The following is a 15955-nucleotide window of genomic DNA, read 5'->3' as shown; positions in this document are numbered from 1 at the left end:
GAATACCCACATGTCAGCTCAACCAGGAGAAGTAAAGAAATGAAGCCCTGTTTATTACTATACCCATTAAGGGTTGTGAATTTTCCTGAAATTCAAAGCGAAGATGAGAAGTTAAAAAAAGTTCCTCACCTTTAAGTTGACAGCCTCCTTTCTGATAGATGGTAGATGTCAGAGATTTCAGCTTACAAATGACCAGAAGTGACGTTCAACTGTAAGAGAGAAATGTATCTATAGAAGTATCAGCTGCAGGAATAGCATCATTTTGCCATTGAGAGGCCTACCTATGTGTGCCTTTGGCATTTACTCAATTAAGGTACTTGGCCAGTAGAGTAAGGGCGAACTTTGATATATGTATATATTCGGAGAGGTAAGAAAGACAAAACTGGGTGATGGATACTGATTGAGACTGAAATGTGAGGAGTCATTCCACTCCTTGGTCCTTCAGGTACATCAGGTGAGACTCTCAATGATAAAAATGAAAACTAAAATGACTTGTGACTCAGAGAAAACTATAAAAGGTTTTAAAGTCAGAAATTTTCAGGAACAAAACCGGATTTAATACTGTAAAGTGAGTCATCATTTACCATACTTTGCTTCGTTACCCAATTTTTGTAAGCTTAGAGAGGGGGAGGCAGTTTTATGCTGTATATGTTGCCTGATTTTGAAGTCATTAACAGTAGGTCTGGTTTTGTACTGTGAAACCTATTTTGGACGTGTATGCATATTGAAAACCACAATCTTTCAGTTAGTTATGACTAGAGACTAAAGTACAATTCATAATTTTGGTTTTTATAGAGTTTGCTTTGGGAAAAGACACCTTTAGCCACCAGAAGAAGGTGGCAGATAACAGCTTTTGGGGGATGGTTTTACAAATGTGGACTGTTAGGCTGAATTGACTGCTGTTTGTGGAGACTTTCCTTATAGAAAATATAATGTTTTCTCTTTTATACTTGCTGCAGAATGCAGTGCGTCATAATCTTAGCCTTCACAAGTGTTTTGTGCGAGTAGAAAACGTTAAAGGGGCAGTATGGACAGTGGATGAAGTAGAATTCCAAAAACGAAGGCCACAAAAGATCAGTGGGTACGTCCACCATGTTTGAACTTCTTAGCCTAGCTTGAATTGTGCTAACAAGTATAACATAGAGGCTTTTGGCTGCTAGATGGTGTTAGACCAACGAACTGGTTTCACGTTGTCTCAATTAAGGGAAGCAAAAAAGCATTTCATCCCTCTTGTTTTGTATGCCCACCAGTCCCCCTGCCCTGCTTGCTGGTCTGTGTTGCATCACATGCTAGTAGCTTTTAGGTGGCAATGCATATTAACCCTCACAAACCATTGCTTATGCTTATTGCATTTTATTTTCTTTTTCCTGTTCCCTGTATTGGATGTCTGTTCTGCCCCCAACCCCGTCTCCTTTTGTTGCCACTTCATCTCCTTTGCTGCTGCTCCTATCCCAGGGTGCCATTCGCACCAACCTCTCACTGCATAAGTGCTTTATCAGAGTAGAGGATGAGTTTGGGTCCTTTTGGACAGTTGATGATGAAGAGTTTAAACGTGGCCGCCATATTCAACGAGGCCGTCCTCGCAAATACTGCCCCGATGAAAACTTTGACGAGCTTGTAACACAGTAAGAGCCTTTACTTGCTTTTGTTTTTTTGTTTCTGCTGTTGCTTTGGCTTTGCATGGTTGACTCATCCCATGTGGTTTTGCATCTATCTCACCACTTAGCAGTGCCACGGCTTTCTGCAATGGAACTCAACTGTGTGATTTGTACCTGTAATTCTCTCGTTTCTCTTTGGAAAACCAGTGCCTTGAGTAATGCTTTTTTGACGTCTTTAATGCAAACTATTGGTGGTATCTCGATTGAGCAGCTTACAGGTTCCCTAAAACTCAACACTTTTGCGTGACCCATAATTCCCCCAAGTGAAAAGGAATCTCTAAATGAAGTTAGAATGTGCATTTAGTGGGGTTAATTTCGTCTTATTTGCTCACTCAGCATAATAATGTAAGTGTAATGAAAGGGATGATTAAAATGCTTCAACGCTAGGAAAGAAATTAATAACCGTGTGTTGCACTTCCTGTAAAGGCCACCAATAAGTGGAGGTAATTTCCTACTGGAAGCCACTCCTTCCTTGTGTGTCTCCTCTATGATTAGTCTCTTTCTGGTCTAGACAGTATGTTGCCTTCATTTAGTTAGTTACCGGAGACAGCATCAAATATTCCTCATACCCCTCCCGTACTTGATTCTATAAGAAGGACTGAAGCGCAGCCTTCTGTGTTACCTAAGAATGTCCCTCGCCATCTCACCCACCGAGGGGCCTCCAAGGTCTTCCTCCGCTGCCAGCCTGCTCTCCCTCCCGCGTAGCCCTTCGAGGGCTTGAATCATGAAGTTGCCTAAGAGCCCAGATTCTTCCCGCGGACTCCCAGGAAACCCTGCGGATCAGTCTCGTGGTCCTCCTCCCCTCCCCCTCACAGTACCCCAGGCTTGCTGCTTCTCTTTCTGCATTAGAGCAACTCTGAAAGTTTCTCAGGATACAAATTCAGTGCCCCAGCCTGCTGTGAGCCAGAATTGTACGCCCCGCTTACCTCCAGTGGCAAGGTCTATTCCTAGAGGTGCTAATAAGCACATCCCAACCCTATAAGGCAGTATAGAGATGCTTTTCTTTGGGTTAGTCAGTGGGGGGTGGGGGCGGGCAGGGTGGGGTGCAAATTTCTGATTCAGAAGGTAGGATACCAGCAAGCTTTGAAAGAAAAGTTAGCTAAGAGCTCAGGAGTTGATTGTGTTTAACTTTGAATTTTTATCTTTCTCTTCTTATGCAGTAACCCTTCCCTTATTAAAAACATGCAGAGCAGCCACGCCTACTGCACACCTCTAAATGCCGCTTTACAGGTAAGATTAATGGCCATTCCGAATATGCAACAGAGGCGCGTGTCTTCCCCCACTCATTTCAAAATATATTAGCCTCGCTCTAATTAGATATTAAATTTTAATTCCGTTAAACTTTTTTCTTAAGTGCACAAAGCATCGTACTCCCTGGAGGCAAACACATCGGGCTGCTTCAGCATTACAGGATGCTTAGCATTTTGAATATTGTGGCAAAAAAATTAAAAGTTCACTTATTAATATTTATCAGCAGTATCATAATTTCCATCCTCTTATTTCAGAATTTCACTTGAGGCAAAAATACCACAAGTGTAATTACTCTAGCACGGCTATTAATGTGTCACATGACCTTCTATTGTTCATGGGTTTAAAGAGAAAGCAGAGCTTTCTATTTCTTCTTCTTTTAAAAGCCCATTTTCACATCTCCCTTTTGTTTGGTGGATCTGGGTTTGGTCCGCCTCAGAAAAGTCAACTGTTTTGGTTTAGCAGATAGAGGTGTTTCAGAACAACCTTTCGGTTTTGAGCAGATTGCTCAAGATTACATAATCAGCACACAGAATGTTTGTTTCCTCTTGACACACACCACGCATTCGTTACATAATCAACATTACTGGGGAATGAAGACACTGGCATGGAGCAGGGGGAGTGAGTTACCTCCCAAGGAGGAGTTAGCAGGCCTGGCATCTAGCATGCTCTACTAGTTACTGTTAAGCATGTAAATGGCATCTTCTAAGTCCCTAGGTGGCTTACACGGTTACATTCCTAACAACTTGCCTAAAGGCTAGCGGTTCACACTCACCCAGGGGAGCCTCAGAAGACTGGTGTGCGGCGCTGTGGGCTAAAGCGCTGGACTACAAGGTTGGCAATTCAAGCTCACTAACCGCTCCTCACAGGGTCACTGTGGCTCGGAACCGACTCGATGGCACTTTCAACAACAAACTCTTCACAATCCAAAACTTGGTCATTTGTAATTCCATACTTCTTGTTATGTGGAGTTGTTTCCGACGCACAGCGACCCTGTACAGGGTTTCCATGGCTATAAATCTGTCTACCGTGGAACAGCTGGTAGTTTCAAACTGTTAACCGTGTGGTTCGCAGCCTGATTGGTAACCACTCCGCTCCCAGAGCTCCTTACTCTAGGCCATGTAGGGGGCAGTATTATTCCCAAACTAGTTCTTTGTGGCTCCAGACAGCTGTAGTACATAAATGTAAATATTGAAATGTAAATATTGAAATTTCATTGGAGGCACAGTGGGTTGAAGTGGCAAATAAGGGGAAAGTATTTGAAAGGCCCTTTACAGGGCCTTGAAAAAAAAAAAAAAATCACAGAACACTGCTGTGTGGGACTAGGGTAGGATGAGGAGAGCGCGGCCTGGTTTTGTGTATTCATGAACCCAGGGCTCTGGTATTAATTAAGCACTTACTCTGTCCCTCACGAAATTCTCTCCCCGATGGGATCATTTGGTGGAGACTCTAGGCTCCCCGCAATGGATGATAAAGCCTTTTGAGCAGTTACCATTCTGAGGTGAAGTTCACCGAATGTACCATTCCAGTCATCATTTATTTATTTTTAGCCTGATTCGGATCTAATCGGACAAACAAGTTTCTGTGTTTCTTTTAATTACTGTAGTTGACACAGTAACTTTAGAAAAGCAAATGAAAGCAAGCTTAGATGCCGCCACGGTAAATACTGCTCATTAGTAACTTACTTTCCCTGGAGTCTTGTGAAGTGTGAATTTAAAGGCTCATCTATCTGGAATAGTATTAAGATTATAAGCACATTTTACATTCATGAGGAGGAAAAGAGGAAAGTGAGAAGAAGGGAAAAAAAGCCAAGACACGGTTCCTCTATCCTCTTAGTAATGTGACTGATTTCTGTTAGTGAGCTCCAGTGCTGTGGACTCACTTCCAACTCACAGTGACCCTATGTCCGGTTTCCGAGGAGCTGGTGAGTTTGAGCCGCCAACCTTCTGAGGTCCAGTGCTTACAGCTCTACACCCTTTCTCATTTCCTAGAGCTTTTATCCAGCAGTTTTTCAAGAACATTTTATGACCACAGAGAATTTGAACCCTGCGTCAGTCGACAATACCCTAAGACATCTTGCTGTGAGCACATTAAACATTCTGCCAGCAGACCTTCCTTCCCATGATCACCCATTTTTCAAGACAAGTAAAAATAATAGTGGAACAATCTCCTTATTAAAAAAAAAAAAAAAATCCTAGAGCAACATAATGGATGATATACAACATATAAAATAGGACAGCAGAATCTACTACAGAAATAAAACATGGGACTTGGGACAGATTGCATTATGTTCTAAAAAAGTGAGTAACTAAGGGTAACTGTAAAGCTTCATATTTATAGACTGCCCATCCCCCCAGAAGACCTCGACGTGGCTAACGCTCTGGGAGCCGTGGTACTTACAGACTCTGCCCGGTAACTTAAGCACCTGCTTTTCATTATGTCAAAGGATCCAGTTTGACAGGAAGCCTCATAATGTTCACAGACCACTGGCATCGAGTTAGTTGTGACTCATAGCGATCCTATACAGGGCTTCGCTGAATCTTTACGGGGAGCAGAAAGCCTCAGCTATCTCTTGAAAAGCAGCTGGTGAGTTTGAACTGCTGACCTCACGACGCTGTATGAGTCGGAACCAACTCAGTGGTGGTAGTGTGCCGGGGAGTTGGTTTGCACTTACAGTGAGCCTACATATGGTTTCTGAGACCGTAAATCCTTACAGGAGCAGAAAGCCTCAACTTTGTCCCGCAGAATGGCTGTGATAGTTTCTAACTGCTGACCTTGAGTTTAGAAGCCTGGGTTGTGACCACTACACTACCTTACGACTCCGCTCTAAGACGTTACAGGACTATTTATATAATGTTACGAATGCTGTCCAGTCGGTTCCAACCCATAGCCATCCTGTATAGACAGGGTTTCTGTGGAGTGACTGATGAGCTCGAACTGCTGATCTTGCGGTTCAAACCAACTTTGCAGTCCAGCGCATTAACCCACAGCACCACATGACATTTCTATAATTTAGTCCATTATAAAAGCTATTTACTGCCTCTGAGTGAACATCATCTACAATGTTAAGAACCACTCTGTGCCCACTCTGGAGCTTAGGACTCCTCTACATCAGGTAGGCATTAACTCGACGGTGACAGCTCTCTGGTTAGTGTGTAAAACCTGAAAACCAAGCCTGCTGCTGTCGAGCCAGATCGAACTCAGGGCGACTCCCCATGTATTAGAGGGTATAACTTCTCCAGTGGGTGTAGTATGACCACTGGACTTCAAACCAAGGTCTGTTATCTGCTCTGCCGCCGGAAGAAGATAAGACTTGCTGGAACCAACTCGTCAGCACTTAACAACAAATCTTTATGGATCAGTGTTAATATAAGGGGTCTTCAAAATGCTCCTGGAAAAATTCCAATCATTTTATTCAAGATGAATGGAATTTTCCTACATATTGTCCACCACTGTGACTGAAGAGCCTCAGGCCACGTTTTGTGATTCTGTCCCTATCAGAAATGACTTAGACCTAGAACACTTTGAGAATCAAGACAATTGTACAGGCAGCTGCTTATCCTGGTTTGCCTGGGACTATACACATGGTAGCGTAGTGGTTACGAATCGGGCTGCGAACCTTAAGGTCAGAGGTTCGAAACTACCAGCCGCTCCGTAGGAGAAAGATTTACACCCTCGGAAACCCTGTACAGAGTCGCTATGGGTCGGAACCAACTCGACGGCACTTAACAACAATACACATGGTCAGCTACCTATGGTGAAATTCACCCTGCATCTTCCAGCTGGATTTCAGCTCTTTGAGCAATGAAGCATGTTGACAAGGGCCTATTCTTATGCATGTTTCAGAGTTTGTCTTTCCATCTCCGGTTTTGTTACTGGTGTTGACTTGTAGCTCAGTTTTTATCTTGGGAACCTCCTAGAATACCAGACTAGCTAGAGGTGGTCCCATTTTTGCCCACATTCTTACCTTGTGAGAGCTCAGCTTGTGATCATCCTAGCAGAACTTCATGACTGGGAAAGGCCGGACCACGGTGTTCTCTCAAATACAGGCAGTTCAGATGCTTGGCCAGTGGCAGTGTACACATACAGTAATTTCAGCACTGCTTTTGTTCCTTGTTCTGCCAGAAGAAGAGAAAGAAAACGGCTTTATTTCATTTATAAGGGATGGGGGGCAAGGGTTGTGAAGTGCTGTCGAGTCGATCCCGACCCATAGCGAGCGACCCTGTATGGGGTTTTCGAGGAGCGGCTGGTGAGCTTGAACCACCGACCTTGCAGTTCAAACTGCTCTACAGTCTGGTGCATTAAGTCACAGCGTCACACCAGCGGGTAAGGGTGGAGTGCCATTTAATGCAAATATCTAACAAACTGGGAATGCTCAGAATTGCCGTTTGTCAAAATGAGCTCACCACATTTGGAAATTAAATTGTTTTTCTACTAGTTACAAGAAGGCAAATACACAAATTCAGAATTGAAAGGAAGGAAAACTAGTGGACTAGCAGACAGCCTGACTTGGAACTAGTTCATTACCCAGTGTTGCATTTTAGGCGAGTATGCATAGATCTTCCAGCACGGGACTGGTAGAGCTCTATCTACAAGGCATTTCTGGCGTCGGGTTTTGTTTCTATGAGAAAGACTGCACCTGTTTGTTACAGCAGGTAGATCCCTGCAGCCTAGCAGGGCAACCTTTCAATCTTCAGTTTGGGCTTTTGTTTTTTACTTCAGAGCCAGGATTTCTAGAATATTTTGGACTCTTGTCTGACTGCCCAATTGAAGTTGCCATGCCAGATTGTCTTGTGATTGTACTTTCTTCTCGTTAGATGGAAAACCAGGCAAAGTGTAGTCTGCCAGAGGACAGTTTTGATAAATCTTGCTCTAATCACAGCTGCCAGTTTTTGAAAGTCTGTCCTCTTTCACAAAATGAAAAGGCACTGGTGGGTCATCATTGCTACCCAAATGAAGCAAATGTGGCATCTTGAATCCACTGATACATTGGACTGTTGTCTGCATCTCAGAGTGGGTGGCCAACTTAGTCAAGAGCTATTTAGGACTGGCAGTGAATAATACACCACCATCGAGTTTAAGGTGTCTTTCTCCTTCCCTTAGTCCATTTTCACACTTTATAGCTGACATTCATTTACAGTGACTTTGTCAACTTTAATAGGGACATTCTGAAAGACCAAAAATAAATCTGATTTTAGACTTTCTTTTGGCCAGGGACTCGCTTTCTTCAGTCCTGAAATTTCAGGGCATTAGACTGAGTCTGAAAGATGGCATGGCGAGACCTTCAACCAGTTATCAACACTAACTACACTAAACAGATTCAAAACCCATTAAAACAGAAAGGAGGTGGGGGGAAGGTAAAACTTGATTCTGAGCCTATAATCACTTCTTTTGCTATAGGATCTAAGAGGTAAATGTTTATGGAAGTTCTTATAAGTTTTCAGCTGTGCCGCCAGAGTAATCTGATCAAATCTCTAATATCCAATAGCAGAGTCATCAGAATGGATAAAGAAATGAAAATCCCATTATATTTCACTTTGATCTGGAAATATTCAGTTCCTCTTGGGGAAAAAAAAAAAAAAGGCACCAGACTTAAATCTCATATTATATAGCCTCACCTAAACCATGTGACTGCCCAGAAGGGCCAAACTGAGTTCTTTCTCATTCCAGGTCCCCCCAGCTTAGCTCTTCAAAACCAAGCTTGGAACATGTACTGCGAGTCTTCCTATACAACCAGTACACACGTGTATTTGCCAACCATACTACAATTCACTTAAAGTGGAGATTATTGCCTATACCCATAATGTCTATGCAAACCATATGTCTTCATCAATATTCTCTTGATTGATGGCAGGCTTCTATGGCTGAGAACAGTATACCTCTATACACTACCGCTTCCATGGGAAATCCCACTCTGGGCAACCTAGCCAATGCCATACGGGAAGAACTGAACGGCGTCATGGAACATACCAACAGCAACGAGAGTGACAGTAGTCCAGGCCGGTCCCCTATGCAAGCCATGTGAGTACTTACTGCCCCTCCAGAGGATCTCTGCTTTCAGGCCCAGACTCCCTGCTTGAGGTAGACACACAGGCCGTTCCCTGGCAGTTTTTACACCTTTACTAATTCTAATTCCTGGTTTCTTAGAATCCCCGTAGAAGTTTTGTGCTTCTGCAAATGTTTGTTTGGCTCGGTTAGCGTATAAAAGGACTCTCTAACTTTCCCATACTCCAGCCATACAAGTGCACACAGCACTGAAACGGGACACGTGTTTGCTCCTAAAGGTAGTATGTATCTACATCTCTGTGAAAAAGTCTATAGTTTGTTTGACTCTCAGTACTATTGAGTGGCAGGGAGGAGAGATGCTGTTTACTTGGTTGTGAGATTCGCTTCTCCGCAAGTGGGGCGCTGCAATGTTATTACCAAGCGTTAACGATGGCATAAATGAAAGGCAGCGTGATTTATAGATTGCTCTTAAAATATCTAAAGGAAAATTAATAGGAGCGTTATAGTGGCAGGATAATGAGCGCATGTATAACTGAATGAAGGGACGGGGGAAGGCTGGTCAGTCTAAATGTGAACGGCACCAGGGCTGAGCAAAGTCAGAAAAGGGCCACCACTGGGATCTCCCTGCAGGTGGGTGATGGGAGGGAATTGGTGTGGCTAGAAATCATCTCCAGTCATCGAGGAAAATGAGAAAGCATTATCCCAAATGGTTGTCCTCTCAGAGGATGCTAGGGAATGGCCGGGCCTCTGGTGCTTGGCACATTTCTCGCCAGCTCTTGCCCGTTCAAAGGGAAGAAACCAATTCAATATTTGTAGTTCTGTTGGTTCTTAGAATAGGCCCCTTGTCTACACATTCTTTCTGAATTACTGACCGATGTCCTATTTTAAGATAATTTGAGTGATGGGAATGGAAAATATGACCTGTAGCAATTAGAAACAAAATGAATTGGCATCTAATGACAACGAGAGAGAGAGAGAGAGAGAGAAAAATGCTCTCTGCCAGTATAATTGAAGGGTTCTGGGAATCTGAAATTTGATTTCCTTGCATTTGAATTTCATGCCCAAAGTGCTTTGAAAAGGATCTTTAAAGATGGAAAGAATCATTTTTAATTTCTATGAACAGTCTCTTAGCATTTACTTCACATTTTAAGAATGTGTTTATCTTTCACACGGATGCTGCCCGTATTTCATCCCTTGTAAAGCATCCTGGTGGTTCTGACGAGATTGTTAGAACACTCATATTCATCTTTAAATCACTGTGATGACAGCAGTATTTACTCAGATGCTGAGGAAGTTCAGAGCAAATGTAAATTGGCATATAAGCTTCTTCAAGAAATACTCATTAGAGCAAACCTGTCTGAAGTTATTAAATGGAAGAGATAATATTTCTCATAATCTGTAAGAATTCAGAGGTTTCGTTGATGTATATTCCTATTATTTAGTACAAAGGATCCTTTTTTAAAAAGGAAAGAGAAAAGAGAGAGAGAGAGAGACATTAGGATTAAAAACCTCTCGGGCAACTGTTATAGACGGGTGCTAATGATTCTTCTGCTGTACAAAATAAAGCCTCTTGGACTGTATTTGTTGAACAACATTGAATTCACCCCAATATTACTCAAAAGTATGTTCTGCAGCCGGGATCAAACTTTGTAATGAAACCTAGATTTCGGCTGCTTTCTATTTCCTCACGAAAGCCTATTTAAAGACATCAAAATCGCAGACAGTATGTGGCCCAACTCTCACAAGTTTACGCTGTTTGCCGAATGTAATTATATGTCAACAGCAAGCCCGCGCGCCCGCTATCGGTGTCACAGACAGTTACTCGTACTGACCTCAGACTTCCATTAAGCGAATTCTATAATGACCTACTTTTCATTCTTGTCCAATATGCATTACCCAGCTATGATGCAAATTGTTTTTTTTAACTGTTCCAGTCTGTTGGAATAAATCAAGCCTTAAACTTTACAGCAAGGTTTAAAGGCCCTTGTTAGGAAAGCAACTCAGCTAAGATGTGCTGTTGAAACAGAACTCTTCATTCTTAGCCTTTTTGTGACTCTCCAATATCCCTACATTTCAGTTTTCTCTTTGGAAACATTAGAAAGTAGTCACATAATTACAGCTCTGGGGCATTACACTTTTATCCTGATGGGAGCTCAAGGAGCTACAAAGAAAATATGCCATGCTGTGCACACCCCCAGATCACAATGCCTTTAAACACTAGTCAGCTTTATTTAAAAACTCTTGTGTTCCCAGAGTGGCTAAACAAAGGAATTACTGAGATGTAAGGAGAAGGGAAATGTGTGGTTCTGCAGTCCGTTTGGAAGTGGGAGATGGAGAGAACGGGGGTGGGGTGGGGGAAGCGGGGTGATGGTCCACAAGGAAAGGCACGCACCTCCAACACGCGCAGAGACACGGTAGTGTGCCTGCAGCGTGGGACCGCACATAATTTGCATCTTATCTGAAATGTATCTTGTGTGGAAAACCTCTGAGCTGTTGGATTCTCTGAAGCATCGGAGGCTTCAGCCACTCTTGCTCAGACTCCTTTGGAAAGGAGGTGGTGGAACTCTGTTAGACCCAAGAAACGTCCTAAAATTGGAAAACTCCAGAGAAAAAAATGAAATCCGAAGTCTCAGAATGAGACCTGCTCGGCTTTTTGAGAGTTTTCACACAATGTATTGTTGTTAGGTGCCGTTGAGTCAGTTCTGACTCATATCGACCCTGTGTGTGATACTGTAGCAATGAGCACTGGACCTGGGAGCACAAGGTCGTCAGTTCAAACCCACCAGCTGCTGCTTGGAAACCCTATTGCAGGGTCACCATGAGTCGGCGGAAGAGCTCTGGTAGCGTAGTGGTTACGAATCACGCTGTGAACCTTAAGGTCAGTAGTTCGAAACTACCAGCTGCTCCGCGAGAGAAAGATGAAGCTTTCTGCTTGCTCCCATAAAGATTTACAGCCTCTTAAACCCTGTACAGGGTCGCTATGGGCCGGAACCGACTCGACGGCACTTAACAACATACGTTTCCAAGGAGCGGCTGGTGGGTTTGAACCGCCAACGTTTCCGTTAGCAGTCCAGTGTTTATCTACAGGACTTCTGTCACAACAGAGCTAGTCATTTAATACTGGGATCCAGCCCCCCAGACACAACCAAATCAGAACCTGTGTCTCGGTGGGTCGTAAACCACCTTAATGAATTTTGTCTCCGTCTTTAAAGACTGTTCAGTTTCTTATGGTCTTCCTCCCACATCTAGTCCCAAAGATGTCATTCAGCTTAGATCATCAAATTCGAGCTTGTTTATGTGAAAAGATTACTAGATCAGATAGTTACAGAGAAGGAAAGTGGGAAAATGTTGCCAGGCCACATTTAAATCTCAATATACATGGCTAAGTAAACCAGACCAATTCCTACTCAGCAACCACCAACCAACAGAACCGTATGATCAGTGATGATAAAGCTGATCTTCTAGCTACGAATTTTCACCAGTGAAACTATGAAACTACAAACAATTGTTCACCTTTGTCAGTAATCCAAGAAGAGCAGCTGAACACAACCTGAGTTGACATTATACCCGGTAAGCAACGCACTATGTTTAAAGGATAATACTAAGTGCTCATGAGGTTGAATCTAAATTGTTATTGCCCCTTTAGAAATTAATACCTCAATAAATCATAAGAACCATAAAGCTGTTTTGGCCTTTGCTCCAACAATTCCATTCTCAAAAATTTATCCAAAAGAGGTAAATCAACAGAAGTAGGAAGATTAATGGGTACAGATGAGCACTGTATTATATAAATAAAGTGGGGATGACAACCACAAAATACCCATTATTAAGAGCAAGTTCCTCAACACGGTGGCTGTCACAGTGCGTTCAGACTTAGCAACAACTGTGAGGATGGTGGTGCAGGGCTGGGCGGTGGTTTGGTTCATGGGGTCACTGTGAGTCAGAACCAACGCTAACAGCTTAATGGCATCTAACAACAACTTAGATCAACACCATGAAATCACATGCAGAACTATGTAAAGCATCATTGTAAAAGCAGCAAAATAAAAAAGAGTGATTCAACACCAGCTAACCTCAACAACATTCCTGCTGTGTTTACAATATGTACAAACATGGCACCAAGTAAAAGGGGATCAGCACACACACACAAATGGTCTACTGATTGGGTTTTCTGGTTTGAACGGCGTAATACTCATTATTATTATACCCAGTTCTTCCCCAAAGAACGTATGCTGTCTTACCAGGGCTGCACCTCAAAACACAAGTATGTTCCATGGTTATTAAAGTCCCACCCTTGATTTAGGGAGTGCGGTGGCTCTGTAGGATAAGCACTGGACTGCGAACCACAAGGTGGGTGGTTTGAGCTCACCATCCACTTCATGGGAGAAGGATGAAGCTTTCTGCGCCCGTAAATATATACCGCCTTGGAAAAACCTATACAGGGTCGCTATAATTCAAACTCAACTCAGCACCAACAACCAACAGCCTTGGTTTAAGGCTTTGCTGTTGCAGTCTTGAACAGGGAGCCCTTCATTCTCATGTCTTGTGTGCCGTGGAGTTGGTCCCTGCACAGGGTTTCCGAGGCTGTAAATCTTTACGGGAGTAGAAAGCCTCATCTCTCTCCCGTGGAACAGCTGGCAGTTTCGAACTGCTGACCTTGCGGTTCACAGCCCGACTCGTAACCACTATGCTACCAGAGCTCCTTGTACACATAGTAGGGGGCTCCACAAATTATGTAGCCAGTCCTGTGTCTTACTACAGAAACACGGATAAATAGGACCAGTAAAAGCCTTACAAATAATCGGAGAACCACATGTAAAATGTACTGCAATGCAACTTGGCTACCTTCTGTTTTGCTAATAGTTGTTGGTTTTGGTTTGGGGCTTTTTGTTTTTTTTTTTTGTTTTTTTTGTTTTATGAATACAGGCATGATTATTTTTTAAAATCTATTTATCCTGACATCTACGTCCCCTAAACTCTCTCCACTGTGTGCTAATTTTAGAGTCAGTTGGTTTTCTGAAGGTTCCTGTCTTACAGGGCAGTCCACAGCACTCCTGTGTTTGTTTTTCAATGGTTCAAGGGGCCCTTGGGGTTTGCAGACACCATCAATTATTTAGGAAGCCAACCATCCTAAGCACCACCTCTTATTACTAATACTTGCTAATGTCAGTTTTAAAAAGCACACCCTTCTGCCACCTGCCCCAGTGATGGGACCAGTTGTTTTGTTTTAAACGTGGATGGTTCTTACACATATCAGAAGGCCTGCAACAAAAAGTAATTTGTATTTTGTAAAGGCCTGGTTGTAAATATGATTTACAAACAACATTTCTCAATTGTTATCAGAGAGGTTTTGTGTGATCGCCCCGCAGTCCCCTCTGAGTGAACCATGTGCTGATCCCTAATGAGAAAGTTGGCAGATCTCATGGAGGCCCTGAGCAGCCGGGCGGCCGCTACCAGCCAGGCCTCATGTTTGGCCTTGTTTACAGCTGACAGCGTTATTATTCTGATTGGGGCTCGGCTTTCTTATCATACTGTTGTGTGGAGCGCGCCTTTGCCTCTCCGTTTGTGTTTCCTGGCAGGGCTTTTCTTGCCTTATTGACAGTTTGTAAAAATATGCATTAATTTAGAGTTTCAAGCATGTATCATGGTGTCTCTTTGCTGTGTTTGCTTGAAGTTGATTAATGATAGAACCTCGCTTGGGGTCGTCCTCTGGAGAGTTCTTTCACAGGTTCTGCATGCTAACTAGCAAAGCAGAACACACAGCAAGCCATGATTAGCCCAGCCTCCCTCACTCAGTGGTCCCCACAAACCATTGTTGCATTACAGACTCTCATTTCTTGTAATTATCTGAAGATTTGAATTCATCCATCCAGGATGCCACCACTGGGCCTCTTGTCGGGTACTCACAGAGTGTGGATCTGGGACCATCCGCATCACCCGAGAGCTTGTTACAGAGGTGTAGAGTCTCAGGTCCCGGAGCCTCTGAATCACGCTGCATGTTAACAGGGGCACCAGACCATTCAGAGGCAACACAACCCAATGTGAAAAGCACCGCCATGCCAGAGAGGCCTCTTCTGTCTAGAGAGTTCCTTTCATTGGGCATTGAGTTCTTCCCGAATAGCATCACCCCATGGAAGTTTGCCTTGACATTGGAAAAGTTGTCTCTACACTGCCCCCTATGGTTAGCCAATATTTACGTAAGGCCTCTGAGCAACTGAAATGTGGCTAGCGCCGTTGGGAAGCCGGATTTTACGTTTTAATTAATTTGGCTTTAAGTAGCCACTTGCGGCAGGTGACTGTGACTTGGGCCTTCCAGTTTTAGCAGGTGGGGTTCCATGTTGCCCACGGAAGCCCCCAGACTTGCATTGTGTTGGGGAGTTCCTTGACCCTTCTCTTCTTCTTCCAGGCATCCTGTACATGTCAAAGAAGAGCCCTTGGATCCAGAGGAAGCGGAAGGGCCTCTATCCTTAGTGACCACAGCCAACCACAGTCCAGATTTTGACCACGACAGAGATTATGAAGACGAACCAGTAAATGAGGACATGGAGTGAAGGTCTGGGCAGGCTGACCCCAAGAATGAAGTTTGGAAAAAAACAAAACAAAACAAACAAACCCCGTCAAAAGTTAACAGTGAAATCGTTCTCCATTTGTTGTACAGTCTGGAGGATTTTTCACTACATTTTGACAACTCTGAAATGTGTTAACTCTTAGTGCCATCAAGAATCCCATTTGGGAGTATTTTTGATTTTTCTACTTTTTGTTGAAAAAAGGAATTTGTACTCTGTGCATTGGATGGACTTGTTTGGTACTTGGGATTTTCCTCTCTTTAACAGTCAACATCAGTGTTGTAAATTTGTTAAACTGATTCACTTCTAGCAGCAGGCTTGAACTGCAGTCCTGTCAATGTTGGACACCGGGACACGGACGGAGCATGTACACCTAAGCTGCAGACCAAGTCTTTGCCCAGAATTTAAGGATTCCAATGGACGACCTATTTGCACAGTACTGCATGTTGATATCACTGCCTTTACTCCATTTTTTTT

The 15955-nt window shown here is 43.3% G+C and overlaps 1 protein-coding gene across 8 annotated transcripts in view; it reads left to right on the top strand.

Annotated features, from left to right (window-relative positions):
- FOXP1 (forkhead box P1) overlaps positions 1 to 15506 on the top strand; it is a 519679-nt gene extending 504173 nt beyond the window's left edge. For 6 of the 8 annotated variants that reach the window (XM_006874620.1, XM_006874625.1, XM_006874621.1 and 3 more), the window contains 4 exons: positions 960 to 1081; positions 2819 to 2888; positions 8761 to 8927; positions 15319 to 15506. In XM_006874620.1, the coding sequence (XP_006874682.1) occupies positions 960 to 1081; positions 2819 to 2888; positions 8761 to 8927; positions 15319 to 15463 (504 nt within the window). In that variant the 3' untranslated portion in view covers positions 15464 to 15506. Of the gene's footprint in view, positions 1 to 959; positions 1082 to 1455; positions 1626 to 2818; positions 2889 to 8760; positions 8928 to 15318 lie in introns of all 8 variants that reach the window. The other 2 variants (XM_006874624.1, XM_006874622.1) reach the window with 2 other exon arrangements.
- The last annotated feature ends 449 nt before the right edge of the window (positions 15507 to 15955 follow it).

The sequence above is a fragment of the Chrysochloris asiatica genome, unplaced genomic scaffold, assembly GCF_000296735.1.
Source record: "Chrysochloris asiatica unplaced genomic scaffold, ChrAsi1.0 scaffold00290, whole genome shotgun sequence".
Lineage (NCBI taxonomy): Eukaryota > Metazoa > Chordata > Mammalia > Afrosoricida > Chrysochloridae > Chrysochloris > Chrysochloris asiatica.
This window is presented reverse-complemented; position numbering and strand designations above follow the sequence as displayed.